The 13525-nt window shown below is 39.5% G+C and overlaps 2 protein-coding genes across 2 annotated transcripts in view; one reads left to right on the top strand and one right to left on the bottom strand.

Annotated features, from left to right (window-relative positions):
• LOC135487533 (intersectin-1-like) overlaps positions 1-13525 on the bottom strand; it is a 148243-nt gene that overhangs the window by 13579 nt on the left and 121139 nt on the right. The window lies entirely within an intron of this gene.
• LOC135488032 (low density lipoprotein receptor adapter protein 1-B-like) lies at positions 66-10928 on the top strand. Its single transcript, XM_064772401.1, has 8 exons — positions 66-475; positions 4256-4416; positions 7037-7149; positions 7489-7603; positions 8548-8652; positions 8908-9076; positions 9292-9437; positions 9839-10928. Exons 1-8 carry the CDS (start codon positions 400-402, stop codon positions 10022-10024), a joined length of 1071 nt encoding a protein of 356 aa, XP_064628471.1. The 5' UTR covers positions 66-399; the 3' UTR covers positions 10025-10928.

The following is a 13525-nucleotide window of genomic DNA, read 5'->3' on the forward strand; positions in this document are numbered from 1 at the left end:
AACTGTCAGTGTTGTAAACATTAGACCATACACCCATGACATCACTTCCGCCTCAGAGTGTTTGTGGCCTGACTCAAATTTGTCGATCAGTCACTGTCAGCGCGAAGATAAACTCCGATTTCTCCAAAAGAAGTGCGAATATAATCACATAGACTGTCTAGAAAGAATATTTTATTACTACTGATCATAATCACCGACGCTGGTTAGAAATTGTGGAGGATTAATTGTTTTTTGCAGCAATTGAAGAGGAGGGTGCGTCCTGACACTGCTTTCCATGCAAAAAATGCATGGTGTGCTGTGCTGTGCATTATGTGGATAAGTGCCAACTTTTGTTAGGCCAATTGTGGCCTACTCAGAGCTTCTAGGAAAGAATTTTGCCAGCTGGTGTGTTTTGCAGGCATGGCCTCTATTCTAAGAACGGTAAAGTCACGTTCAGAGGGATTTAAAATACCATTTGGACGGTCGAATCACAAGAGTAAGTACTAAGTTGTTTGAAAAAGAGTTCTAGAGGAAACATGGTCGATGTGGTGGCCTCTCAACCTCACTATCACTCAGTGTCACTAGTGTCAGTAGTGTCAGTGTCAAGTTCACAGAAGCGTGTGGTGCTAGTCAAAACCTCTATCGAAAAAATGCTTGTACGAATTTGTGCTCGCATGAGGAGAAAAAAGTGAGCACAAATTCATAGTTGGTATTTATTATTCGACACAGGTTTTGTGTTGGCTTCCCTCATGCTCCTGGGCTGAGGTCACGTCCCCTTTAGCGTTGTGCTATATTGTAACTCCTCTTATGCGTTATAACTTATATTGGCATTTAAGTCATGACGTTAATTCCCATCAAAACGTTGGGATGTAATGCTCAATCTTCTCACTATCGTGCAAAAACATTACTGTTAGTGTTAGTGTTACTTCACTGACACCGATTTGTGCATGCTCATATCACTTGCTGCACACATGATTACACCTGCTATTTGGCCCTATTTATGTATGATGAATAACAAAATAATTTGGTGTAGGCCTGGGGCCTATTTAACTCTATGACTACATATTGGATTGTTGCTGTTTGAAACCACATGATTCTCCTTTTATAATTTCTATGAGATATTATTTTTCCTAAAAATATCCTGCCGTCTGATAGGCTTAAGCCCAGGCGCCCTACTGTTAATCCCAAATTAAGCATATTATTTCTTTAGAATTTTTTTGAGCCAAGAGTTCATGTTGCCCTTCATGATTTGTGAATGGGCCTCACGTGATAGTCTCAATCTTAAACATCAGATCCAAATTGTGGTATAGATATGTAAATCTCGTCGACAACCACTTCACAGCTGAGACTGCACTGGCACTGGACAGTCAACAAAACTTGGTTTATTTTGATTGAAATTGGGAACACTAACTCAACAGATCACTTCAAAATGCGTTTTGGACGTTCATCAGGTCAACCTTCTTCCCATATTAGTAAGTTCATTTGGAATTGATTCATTTATTTAGGTTGATGTTGGCTGCGTTCTCTGTTAATAGTTTGCTTTCAAACCTATTCTTGTCTGGGTCGCTGAGGGCCCGCCGAGCTCCCACCCCCAGCCCCATCACCGCCATGACCAGCACCAAATTCCTGAAGGAGTACTTAATTTGTCTGCTCAATATCACTAGATTAGAATGTCAAAGGCACTCTTCTTGCAAACTCATCCAGTTCTGAGTTATTCCCTTCTGTAGTTCCCATTCAGGTCTCATCTGATCAGTAAGGCCTGTATGCAGGACTTACTAACAAGTAACACAGTGTAGGCCTATACCTCCTGTACCCATCTATGTAGAGCTCTGTGATTTGTTACATTTTGTACCTGCAGGTGTACATATTTCATGTTCAGAATGTCAATACAAGCCCTACTCTGTCTACCTACACAACATTTCAGGTAGGGTACTTGTAAATGTTTCAAGTGTAAACCCAATGTTGGCAAAAGAAGGGCTATGCAGGCCTATACATCGTACTTCTAATGGCTTTTGCTAACATTCCCGTCATACTGGAGGCCCACATGCATTGTACCTGTCAAATAGAATTGTGTCAAGCGTATTAAAGACCCACCACACATACCATCTTAAATTACCAAGGTCTCTGCTCGCATTGGCCTCCATATCTCATGCACAGAGCGGAAGCCCTAATTTGTCAAGATTACACATGCATTGGATACCGGAACTTCCTTCAGGGGCATTTATAAGAATATGTAGATCTTCTATGCGTAAATCCATTTTGGTCCTCTATTTAGACTTGGTCATGCTGCCTTGGCTGAATGTCCATCAGAGCGAAAGACTTTTCTCAATAAAGTGCATGACTTTGCAAAGCTGGTTAATGTGCACATGTACCTTGGATGTGGATGGGTTATGCAGTTCAAAAAAAGTATTTAGTTGGAAGCGTTGTGAGTGAGCTGTAGCACCAGACATGCCATACAGTCTGAATCCCTGATGTCATTATAGGCTAGGAAAAAAGTATGTCATGGAAACTCAGCCAAGTTTGGAAATTGTCCCGACTGTCCAAAGTCCATGTTTTGCACAGTATTTAAGAGCTGCCATAATTAGACTCCTAATGCTAATAAGGTAATCCCAACCTAATAAAAACACAATAATTTAAACAGAATCCATTCATGGTATCCAGTTTCAGTCTGTCAATATTCTGATGGGATGAGGTGATCAAGTGATCAGGTCAAAGTCTGAACTGCTGCCGGCATCCAGGGTACACTGACAGGACATGTGGTCAATGTTCGAAATTGAAACAATGTCTCTTGGCACTCTTTTATGAACAAGACATTTGGTTGCATAAAGCATGTAATTAGGCTACCACACACCAGGTTTTGAAGTATTCTTGTGTAATTCGCACCGAGGGGACAAACAACTCAATTATAAATTGCATCATCTTGACCACCAAGCTTTTGAGATCGGCCTATCTTGTTTTTGAGTTGGTTGTGATTCTTTACATGTTTCAGAAGTGTATGATCGCTGATGTACATGTAAGGTCATTAATACAAGAACATGTCACATTTCCCACACCATATCAATGCCCATATCATTATCATGCCGGTTGTGTATGTACATTCCATTCAAGTTATTTAACAACATGAGTACTACATGTACATGTGTCTATATTTATGACCGTATCAAAAGTACTTAACAATGCCGAAAAGTCAATTTTTCATTATCAATCAAACTACCAATTCCATTCAATTTTATGCCGATTGACCGATTTGTGGGTCAAGTTATTTTACTATGAACTTATAAACGGCATTCCTGACCCAATAATCTTTGATACCTGGCATTTAAAGAAAACCTCCCTAAACTGTCAGGACTTCAGATGTCTTTCTTCGGATGACAGTTCAGCCCAAGTATGGATGCATTTTCAGTCTGAAGCTACAATTCAGTTTTGCCTAAAACTTGAACTACTACAATTTGATCAACAAGTAATCAGTGTCTCTCTGAATAAAAGGCAATTATCTAGATGTTGGCTTCGAATTTTGTCCCGATTTAATAGCGGGTTTGCTGTGCTGCTCTAAATCCGTGCCACAGGTCACTCAATAGCGGACTATGAAAACAATACACCCAAATTCAGTTAGAACGCTGCCCAAACTTTTCTTTGCTCTTTATCCCATTATGGTGATCTCAATAATATTTATGAGGTTTGGCTTTTCATAATATTTTCATTCAGTGCCTTGGAGACAACAGGCCATTTTGAATCACGCCACCCGGGTTCCAGCTGGGAAGAACGTGATCATGATTTTTAAAAATCTGTGGTTTGTTTGTTTGATTTATAAATGCATATAGAATATAATCCATAATTTTCTGTCTGGAACTTAAGGATTATATTCGATGAAAAACAATTATGAAAAAGTCTGGTAAAACCGAAGAAAAACATAGGTATTCCTAAACCTTTAAAAAAATTTGGTTATTGTTGTTTTCAAAACGGGTCACAAAAAAGTCAGCATCCCCTGCATCTCCTTCTCAGGCTGATTTCAACATTTGAAATTGAATCGTCTTTTAAATTAGTTTGTAGCATAAAGCCTTTTAGGTAAAAGAATAAAAGAATTTTGCATAAGTAGTTTTTGTTATCAATGTCGTCATCAGTTGTGTGTTTGCACTAAAGTTCGGTAGTTGCTGATGAGTACATACACCTATTTCACAAGTGACAATTTTAGAAGCTGGTTTGTGTTTTAAAAGGTTAGTCCCAGATGAACATCTCAAGTATCCTTCTCATGCATTCATCCTTGATGTCATTTCAGAACTCGGTGAAGGTTGGGGTGAGAATAAGGAGCCGATCAAAGAGGGCGTGACGTTCTATCTCAAGTACCTCGGGTCAACGCTAGTCGAGGAGCTCACTAAGGAAGGCGACAGCTATGGAGAGGGAACAAGTTCGGGGGCCGTGAAGCGGGTCGTGTCGATGGTGGGTATTCTATTTCAGTGTCTTCCCTTGCTGATTTGAACATGACTGTCAGTAGACACATTTTAGAAGAGCACTGCTTAGGAACCGACATGTTCAAAAAAGAGTGTCATTCAAAAAAAATTGTTGACCGATTGCAAGTTTCCATACATTTGTACGATTGCATTGTCACTGCACTTTGCACATCCATTACTATTCCTTGCCTCTCTGATAATGTGATATTCTCCAAACCCAGATGTATGCTTCACAACGGTGCAATTCATCCACCAAACTACAGGCTACCATTCATGACTGCTCTTCATTGACATTGATTTTGATGGGCAATGGTTGTGTTGTCCAGGACAACGAAAATATGCTAAAAGGTCCTTAGTACAGATCAGCTGGTTGGTGCGATCAGTAGTTAACCCTTTACACGACACCAGGTTGGCGAACAACCTAGAACTATGCAAATTTATGACCTTGGACACTTAGAAAGTAAACTGTTAACTTGTCCTGGTTGTAGATTGTGATTGTAGCTGGTAATAATCTATTCTGCATTCTATAGCCCTCCACGAGAAAAATTCATGGGATTCCTGCCCTTTGAATGGCGTGCTTTGCCTCACTTGTTTTCTACTTTATTTCCATGGGGCCTGAGTGGTACAATGTATTTCAAGCCTATCTGATTCCGAATGCAAATATTTTGGTAAACAGAGGTTGGGCAATTAGTCAGCTGTGTCTAGTGGGCTAGTCGTTTGTCATTTGTGTATTCATGTCCGATCAATGTGGTTTTTCGGTTAAGGCCGTTAGTTTGAACTTAATCCATGAATTCAAGCAATTCAAGGTCTCGCCCACTTCGACCTGCCTGCATGATGGGTAATTTGCTAGTCATTCTAAAGATTCTATAAAATGAGTGACTGGTGACGACTTGAAGCTTCTGAATTTGAGCAATCTGCAACAGTTAGCATTCGCATCTGATGTGTAGCCAATAAAGTCATCCCATTTTGCATAATTCGTCATTGGGGCTTTTCATTACACCATTGACATAAATTGGAACACACGTTTGTGCTTGAAAATTATGATAATTTAGTCAGGTGCCTGGCATGCCTGCTGCTATCACATTGTATCCATTTATAACCCGTTTATTCATGTTGGCCGTGCTTTGCAGCTGATTTATGCCAAATAATGTCAAGTTCCAAGTATCTTTCCAGCGTGATGGGAATGTAGTGAAGCTTAGAAATGGTTGTGCACTGATTATCTTATATGACCAAACATCCACTGGAAACCTCTCCCAACTACAGAGGCGAATCTCTGTTCCATAAAACCTGTATGAGAGGGGGAATGGGGGGGGGGGGGGGGGGGTGTACTATGCAGCTCATCATCATTCTTAAAAGTCCAATCCCAAGTATTTTTCCATTACGTTTTATCAATACTTTGTAACTGTTACTGCCGATATCATTGCGGCTCAGGTGCGATCTTTCCACATTGATGCATCAACCATTGTTGATGCTCTAAAATAGCCTGGCTGCCATGACGTCTCTTGGGTTATTTCAGCCGGTCATGCTGCGAGCGCATGGATGTTCTAATAGTGGATTTGTGTATAACCCAGTGCAGGATCCATATGGACCATGACAATCAGACAGTTATGAATAGAGGTCCGTTCTATTTTGTTATGATTGATAATGTCACTCTCTTGGTGGTCATCTATTGAGTCGTCAATCTGCTTGTCAATAGCGTGAACTACCCTGGGTGGCTTTGTCCGATTGCAATAAATAAACCCTGTCCCTTTGTTATGCCAGTGCCCTAGCAGTAGTATTTACTGCAAGTTGATAGTTTTGTTTTCCATCATTTTCCATGATGTTATCCACCATTTTCCATTATGTTTTCCACCATTTTCCATTATGTTTTCCATCATTTTCCATTATGTTTTAAATCATTTTCCATAATGTTACCATGTACAATAGATACAAACCGGGTTTTGGGGCCAATTGAGGCCCCAAGGGTGGAGCGAGCATGTGCCTTAAACCTTTGCTGCCTTCTCTGATTTTGCCTGGTACATTTTACATATTCATGGTCATACAGAATACCAGTGTTCCATGTAATAGAATGCAATTATAGTTATTGGTACATTATGCACAAAAATAGGCTTGTTCATTCATAATTCATACGTATATATATCATTCAACTCTGTACCAGGTCAGAGGATGTTTTCATTATCTCCTTATTAAGTCTTCCATGATTTGTCAATTTGACCTGGTTGGTGGTCGACTAGTAATATTGAATAATAGGGTGTTTTTTGCTCCAGAACAGGTAGATTTTTCACTGGGCATTTATGAAAATTGAACTTTGAGTTTTGTAGTTGTAGGGTAAACATGGTTTAGACAGGGGTAATTGAGAGTAGAACAATAAAACCTCTCTATCAAGGACACCCTCGTGACTGAGGTGTCCTGATTAGAGAGGTCAAATTGAATGGAAACAACCAATTTGGGTCCAAAACTAGTGTCCTTAATAGAGAGGTGTTCACTAAGGGAGGTTCCACTGTACTTTCTTCTGTGAAACACAATATTTTTTTGGCGATTGATTGCCTAATTAAGACATTTTCATCTGAGAAATGTCTTATGTTTTCCATTGTTTCTCTTTCTCACAGGCCAAGTCACAGAACCGGAAACTGAAGAAGGTGGCGCTGGTGGTCAGCCCAAGTGGCATCAAAATGGTGGACCTGATCACAAAGCGGTCCGAGATGGACTTAACTATCGATAGGTGAGGAATAATTAGAGGCAGGAGTAACACTCTCCCTTCTGCTGTGTGTGTGTGCCCGACCTGTAGGAATGTACAGTGACGGCGTCCATGACCTTGACCCTGCTGATGCCACCGCTAAAATCGTCACTTGTAAATAATGATGTCTGAGTTGCTGCTGTCATGCTTCTTCGCTACTGCCATTGTCGCAGGTGTTTAGCAGGAAACATCTTGTTTATTTCAAAACTTGATGCCTGGCATTGGCATCCATGTCCTAATAGCCATTCGATCTGAAGCAATTACTACAATCAGGTTATCAATAGCAATCTATCACTCTGAAATAACTCATATGTCTCAATTCAGGATTCGATTCTGCACAGCCGACAGCCTTCACGAGAAGGTGTTTGCCTTCATTGCCAGGAACACGATAAATGAAACCATGGAATGCCATGCGTATCTTTGTGCCAAGAAAAAGATGGTAGGTATATGTTGTAGAAGACAGTAAACCGTAAAAACTTACTTGGCTGGTGAAAAAAGAAATTAAAAATGCGTATGTTTTCCCAAAATTTATTGTATCATAACAAAAATGATGCCAAGGAATGGTGATATCGGTAGGTTTTGATTGCTTATTGAAGAGGAATGGTCTGTTTCGGGATGCCGCGATAGTCGGATGGAAACCCAATAAATAAGCCTGCAAACATTCCCACTGCATCAACCCTGGTTCTAAATGCTTCAAACGCAACTGTTGAAAGTGGACCCCTCGTCAATATCAACTGCTTTTAAGAGTACAGCCATTACAAAACCACAGAAACTACAGCACTAGTCATGATGTGAACACCTGGCCTTCGTCTCCATAACCCTAGATCTCTGTTGTGTATTCAGAATGGGTTGCTTTGCATCTTTTGTCGTTTGGATTGGCTCGCATCGATTGGGGTGGGCTGTTCGATTCCATGATCATTAAGTGTGAATTAGAATTGAAGGGAGATCGTTAGGGATTGGCACCATAACTTGACTCCCTGCCGACCCTGGGACAGGTTTAAACCATTGATTTTGATATTACATGAACAACAAAGCAGTAGTTGGCAATAGTAGTTTAATAGGAAAGCAACTTTTAATATACACTATAGAGTACACTTAGGTATAGATGACATTTAGATATCCATGCTCTGACACCTTGTTGTCACCTGAGGTTAGGTTGTTTTTGCAGCTGCACAATTAGAGCTGGAAATATAATCTGACCTGGAAATCAGCTGATCCTTAGCTGGTAGGCAGTGACAGTCTGAGTCATACGAAAGTCTGCTGTACGGACCATGCCACAAGGCACACGATTAACTGGGAGGGGGAAAGCTTGTACTTGCTGCGTTTAACAGCTTCATTTGTCTGAAGGGTGCCAATGTCTAATCCAGTCTGTTCCTCTTTTAGGCCCAAGCAGTCACTCTGACTGTGGCACAAGCCTTCAACCTTGCCTTTGAAAAATACGAAGACTCCAAGTTGAAACAGTGGAAAGATGGACAGAACAAAGAAAAGGTATGCAATGGGAGTAGGTGCCCAAATTTAAAAAACGAACGGCATAGAACTTCAAAGCATTTCCTGCTCAGAAGACAATTTTAAAATGGTTGATATGGATTTAACTTTAAAACACTTACCGTGCATGGTGGGTTTTTTTGCGAATTTTGTGGGGTGCTGTGATTGCAGAAATATCATAGCAAAGTCAGTAGTTTATGGCTTCAACTTCGACTTTGTTTTTTGTAAAAGATGATACTGTTAATTCTCATCTTTCAGAAGAAGCAAAGCTTCTCCCTCGTGTCATGTCGGACAGCTGATAGTCCATCGCATCATGTTTCAATGAGTCCGTCACGTCAGACGAGTTTGCCGCAGACAAACGGCCAGCATAACGGTCAGACTGCCGATTTATTATCGATGCCTGTTGGGTCGTCGCATGGAGCAGAAGGTATGTTGATTGGTGGTCGTGACTATGACATCATTAGGTGTTGAAATCCCCGTCTCTTGACCAAGCACTGCTATTTATGGCGTTTCAGAATTGCTGCGAAAACACCTAAATAGATAGTTGTAGTCAACCAGATGATGTCCTAAATCTGTCAAAAGCGACTAATCTTTGTCTTTGATACTGTATTCCTGTATCAAATGTGTGTTTTCCCCTTCCAGGTTTGATAAATATCAACAGCCCGCGTGCCAGCAATAATCGTCCGATCCCAGCCATAGCGTCTCCCAGTGCCAGTAGTAGTAGTCACAGTAGTAGTCTTCAAAATGGAAATCGAACGGACATGAGTTCAGCTCGTAAAAACTGGGTGGTAAGTAGGTTGGATCAAAATGGTTGGAGCTGCCGGAAGTTGTGGGTTCAACACTCTGAAGTGCCCCGCATATGAGCAATTCAAATGCTGTGACCTGCTCTCATGATTATAATCGCAGGCCACAGCGACGTAAATCGCTTGTGTGCTTAGCGCTACTGTAAAAATCTCTTTACTGAGAAAAGTTAAATTTGATTTCTGGTGCTGCCATCTATTGGAAATCAGTCTACCCTACTCTAGTATTGGAGAAAATGATGAAAACTTTGCTAAGTAAGGAAAAATCATAGATTGCAAAATTAGTCCCATGATAATCTTTACACAGAGATCTGTTGAAGCCGTTTGGATAAAAGAACTCATTGGGTAATTTCTCACCTATTGACCTATATGAATTCTTCTTCTTCCAGAGTTTCGACGACGAGGGTGATAGTTTTTCAAGTTCTGCGTGGGGTACTCGAGATGACACGTACGTGTTTAGCACAGATCTGAGAGAAATAGACATTGACGCAGACGTACACATGTTCCTCGATGGCAAGAAAAGTCGAGAGGAATTCTCACGGCAAAAATCTTTAGAAGATCTGCTTAGTTTATAGAATGGTGAAAGATGGAACATTCGGGATTTAGTCTCAGATGGAGGAACATTCGTGATTCGGTAGAACAAGTACAAATCTGCTTTATTTATTGCTCTGAAATTGACGCTTGTGTCGCAGAATCATAGGACGTCACAATCAAGTGTACTTTTCTGATTTGTGGAAAAAATTTGTTTCATCCTCGCATTGGTTCGAAAGGACTACCGTACCAAAGTGGTTGATGGTGAAAAACTCAGCTGAACTAACCAGTGAACATTGAAGCTGGAAGGAATTCTTACAGCTGAGCTAGCTCTAAGACCTGTGAAATTTTAAACTTTTTGGTATCGCATGGAGAAAAACATTGCCAGATTCTCTGCCATTTAGCTTGTCACAAGTGATAGACTTCTCTTACAATTTTTCCATGTCCGGATCATTGAAAGTGATTTCTCAATGTTTTTGGGAGCTCGGACCTAGAAACTGTTTTGTATGGTGCAGGCATTGTGAGTGTGATCATGATATGAAGACATGCCCAGTTTAAGATGAATGCCTATCAGATTTCAAAACCACGAAGTGTTATGTGAAGGTTCAAAATATATTTATAGATGAGAGTGAATTACTCTTGAGACGGGATCTCTGTTATGTATTGGTACAGGATGTATCACAAATATCACAATCACTTATTCTTTTCTTGCCATTAAAATACTTCAGGGTGAAGGTGGTTAAAAAATTCCTACATGACGGATGCGTCAAAAAGTAAAACCAACTTTTCAATTTTCAGTTTACCTTTGTTTTGTCATCTTTGTAACCCGCTTTAAGATTGTCTGCAGAATGTTGCCCACTGTTGTCGGCTTTGAGCTATTCATGTTATTTGTTTAAAAGGGTCATCCTATTTTGCGTCCAGTGGCGACCAGTGGCGTCCAACGCGAAATAATAGGGTGTATATGGTTAAAAATGTTTTCAAGCTCCTAAAATACTTTCAATAAACAAGATTTAGAAGTTTGGTGGAGTTTGCAAACCTAGTTTTTGAATAATCATCACCAGAAAACGATCTTGGTATGCGTCCAGCAAAAGTACTGGACGCCATGTTGGTTTTAGCTGCTGTTCCTTGGGTTTACAGAAAAAGCGGAATCGGGATCTGGCATCAGGTTGGCACATGGAGATGATGGATGATTATTCAAAAACTAGGTTTGCAAACTCCACCAAACTTCTAAATCTTGTTTATTGAAAGTATTTTAGGAGCTTGAAAACATTTTTAACCATATACACCCTATTATTTCGTGTTGGACGCCACTGGTCGTCATTTGACGCAATTTAGGATGACCGGTTTAAAAGCTTAAAATTGCATTGTCATGTGCCTACTGTTTAAATGTGATTTACAGTGTTAGTTGATAGACTGCCAGATTGGTGCCTGCATAAATAAATCACATCGTTTTGCTAATTATGAACGGGGTTGAAATGGGGTTTTGATTACAAGAGGACTAGAAGTTGAACTGAAGTTCTCTGGTGGAAAAGTTGCAGAATGTTCCAAAAAATTTCTTATATCACATTGTTGCAAATGCACTGCACATGTACTTGAGTGGTTTGACCAAGTTGATCATCACCGCCACCTATTGGATGATAATAAAATACTTTTTCTTCGAGCAATAAGGCATTTTATAACCTTCAGCAACAGAATAATATCTATCATCCACCATTGTTGCGATATTTGAAATGTGTTCAATGATAACTTATGTGCTGTATAAGGGCAGTTGTAATCTAAGGAACTTAACAAAACTGGCAACTTTGACCATAGTAATTTGGCTGATACAGTTGATCAAACCAGGGTTGTAGATTAGAAAATATCGTCTGGTAAAAAGTGGTGTTCAGAAGCAAATATTCATACTCGTAGATTTGAAGATCAAATTGTCCCATGTTGGGACCAACAAATTTTGGAAATTTTGCTCTTAATTTCAAAATTGTATGTTAATTGTAATTTATAATGATGCTGTAGCATGAAAGTTCTATCTGCTTGGCATATCAGTGGTCGCACTTGGTTATAGAAGTCAAATTCAAGTAATTTTATTGACGCCTTATAAAGACTACATTAGACGATGAACTTAGTAAAATATGGAAAAGTTAAGATGAAAATGTCGCTATAATCCATTTTGAAAAACATTGCAATAATTTTGGTGAAATAAAGCTCACTGTACCCTTGAACAGAATGCCAAAAAGCTTTTTCTCACAAACGTGCAAAGTCCCATTGAAATTCATTAAATAAGATGTCGTATTTAATAGAAAAACCATTAGGCAGACGTTACATAGAGCTTCACTCCTCACGCCTCATGCTTCACGGTTCACTCGTGAACCGAAGAATTTCCAAGGCATTTCAACTGAGGCCCTCATTTTTTCCTATGTCACAGGGCTCATTGAAATACCTTGTTAATTCTTCGGTTCACGAGTGAACCGTGAAGCATGATGCGTGAGGAGTGAAGCGTGAAGCTCTATGTAACGTCTGCCTTGGAGCAACAGCAGAAAAGTTGCATTCACTTGAAAAGACCTGAAGTGGATTTACGGTAGTGGCTTTTTCATCTCAACTCTTCATGTGTAGTCCTGTATTTTTAAAATACTCATTTGGTTCACTTTGTCTTTCATTTTGGTCAGTCAGTGTTATATCGACCCAGTTCAGCTGACTGAATCAAGATCATTTTGTGTTTTCATGTATTTCTTTCGATGTCTGACAACATAGGTACATGTAGAGAGAAGAGGGCATTATTTCCTGTTAATAAAACATTATTGGCACTAGGTTTTTCTTTGAATGTAAACTGTGTAACACAGTCGGTTATGGTTCAAACTAAATAAGATCTGATGATGCAGAATTTCACGAGCATTTCTTTTTGCAAATATGCACGATGAACTTTGTAATATCACTGAATATGCAACAATGAAAATTGCGAAATTAATTTTTTAGAATTTTTCGCATATCTCAAAAATGAACAAGCATGAATAATTTCTGTATCAATTTGAATGATGAAAACCTGTGGAAGAGAATACAATTTTAACCCTGCCAGTGGCCTTTTTTAAATGCCTAGCAGTTTAATGCTATTGTTTGTTACTTACTAACTGCCATCTGCTGGTTCGTTATGAAACGCTTCTTTCATTTGACTGGAAGGCTAATACTTCATAGTGTATTGTGTTTTATGGTGAATATTGCTACAGTATGTCCCAAAAGAGTGCCTGTGGCCCAAGTAGATTTTCATTATTCACATTCTTATGGCTTGTGTCAAATATTTTTGTCGAAATCGCCTGGTCTTCTCTGGGACATGCTGTCGTGGATTCTTTTCAACAAGCTTTCTAAATTGTAAAAGAAAGTGTATGCAGATATTTTTATCTTATCATGTCCATGTTGTTTTTATGCATTATGAATTATTTTCTGTCCAAGTATTCATGGCTGTTACTACTCATAATCATGTACAACATAATGTTACTTAGAATATTTCTACAAAACGAAAACCAGCAAAGAATAATGATTATAAAGGGGTATAACTA

The sequence above is a fragment of the Lineus longissimus genome, chromosome 5, assembly GCF_910592395.1.
Source record: "Lineus longissimus chromosome 5, tnLinLong1.2, whole genome shotgun sequence".
Lineage (NCBI taxonomy): Eukaryota > Metazoa > Nemertea > Pilidiophora > Heteronemertea > Lineidae > Lineus > Lineus longissimus.

Coding starts and splice junctions, on each gene's coding strand:
- LOC135488032 (XM_064772401.1), top strand. CDS start 400: ATGGCCTCTATTCTAAGAACGGTAAAGTCACGTTCAGAGGGATTTAAA. Junction 4,417..7,036: donor TGAAGCGGGTCGTGTCGATG/GTGGGTATTCTA, acceptor TCTTTCTCACAG/GCCAAGTCACAGAACCGGAA. Junction 7,604..8,547: donor TTTGTGCCAAGAAAAAGATG/GTAGGTATATGT, acceptor TTCCTCTTTTAG/GCCCAAGCAGTCACTCTGAC.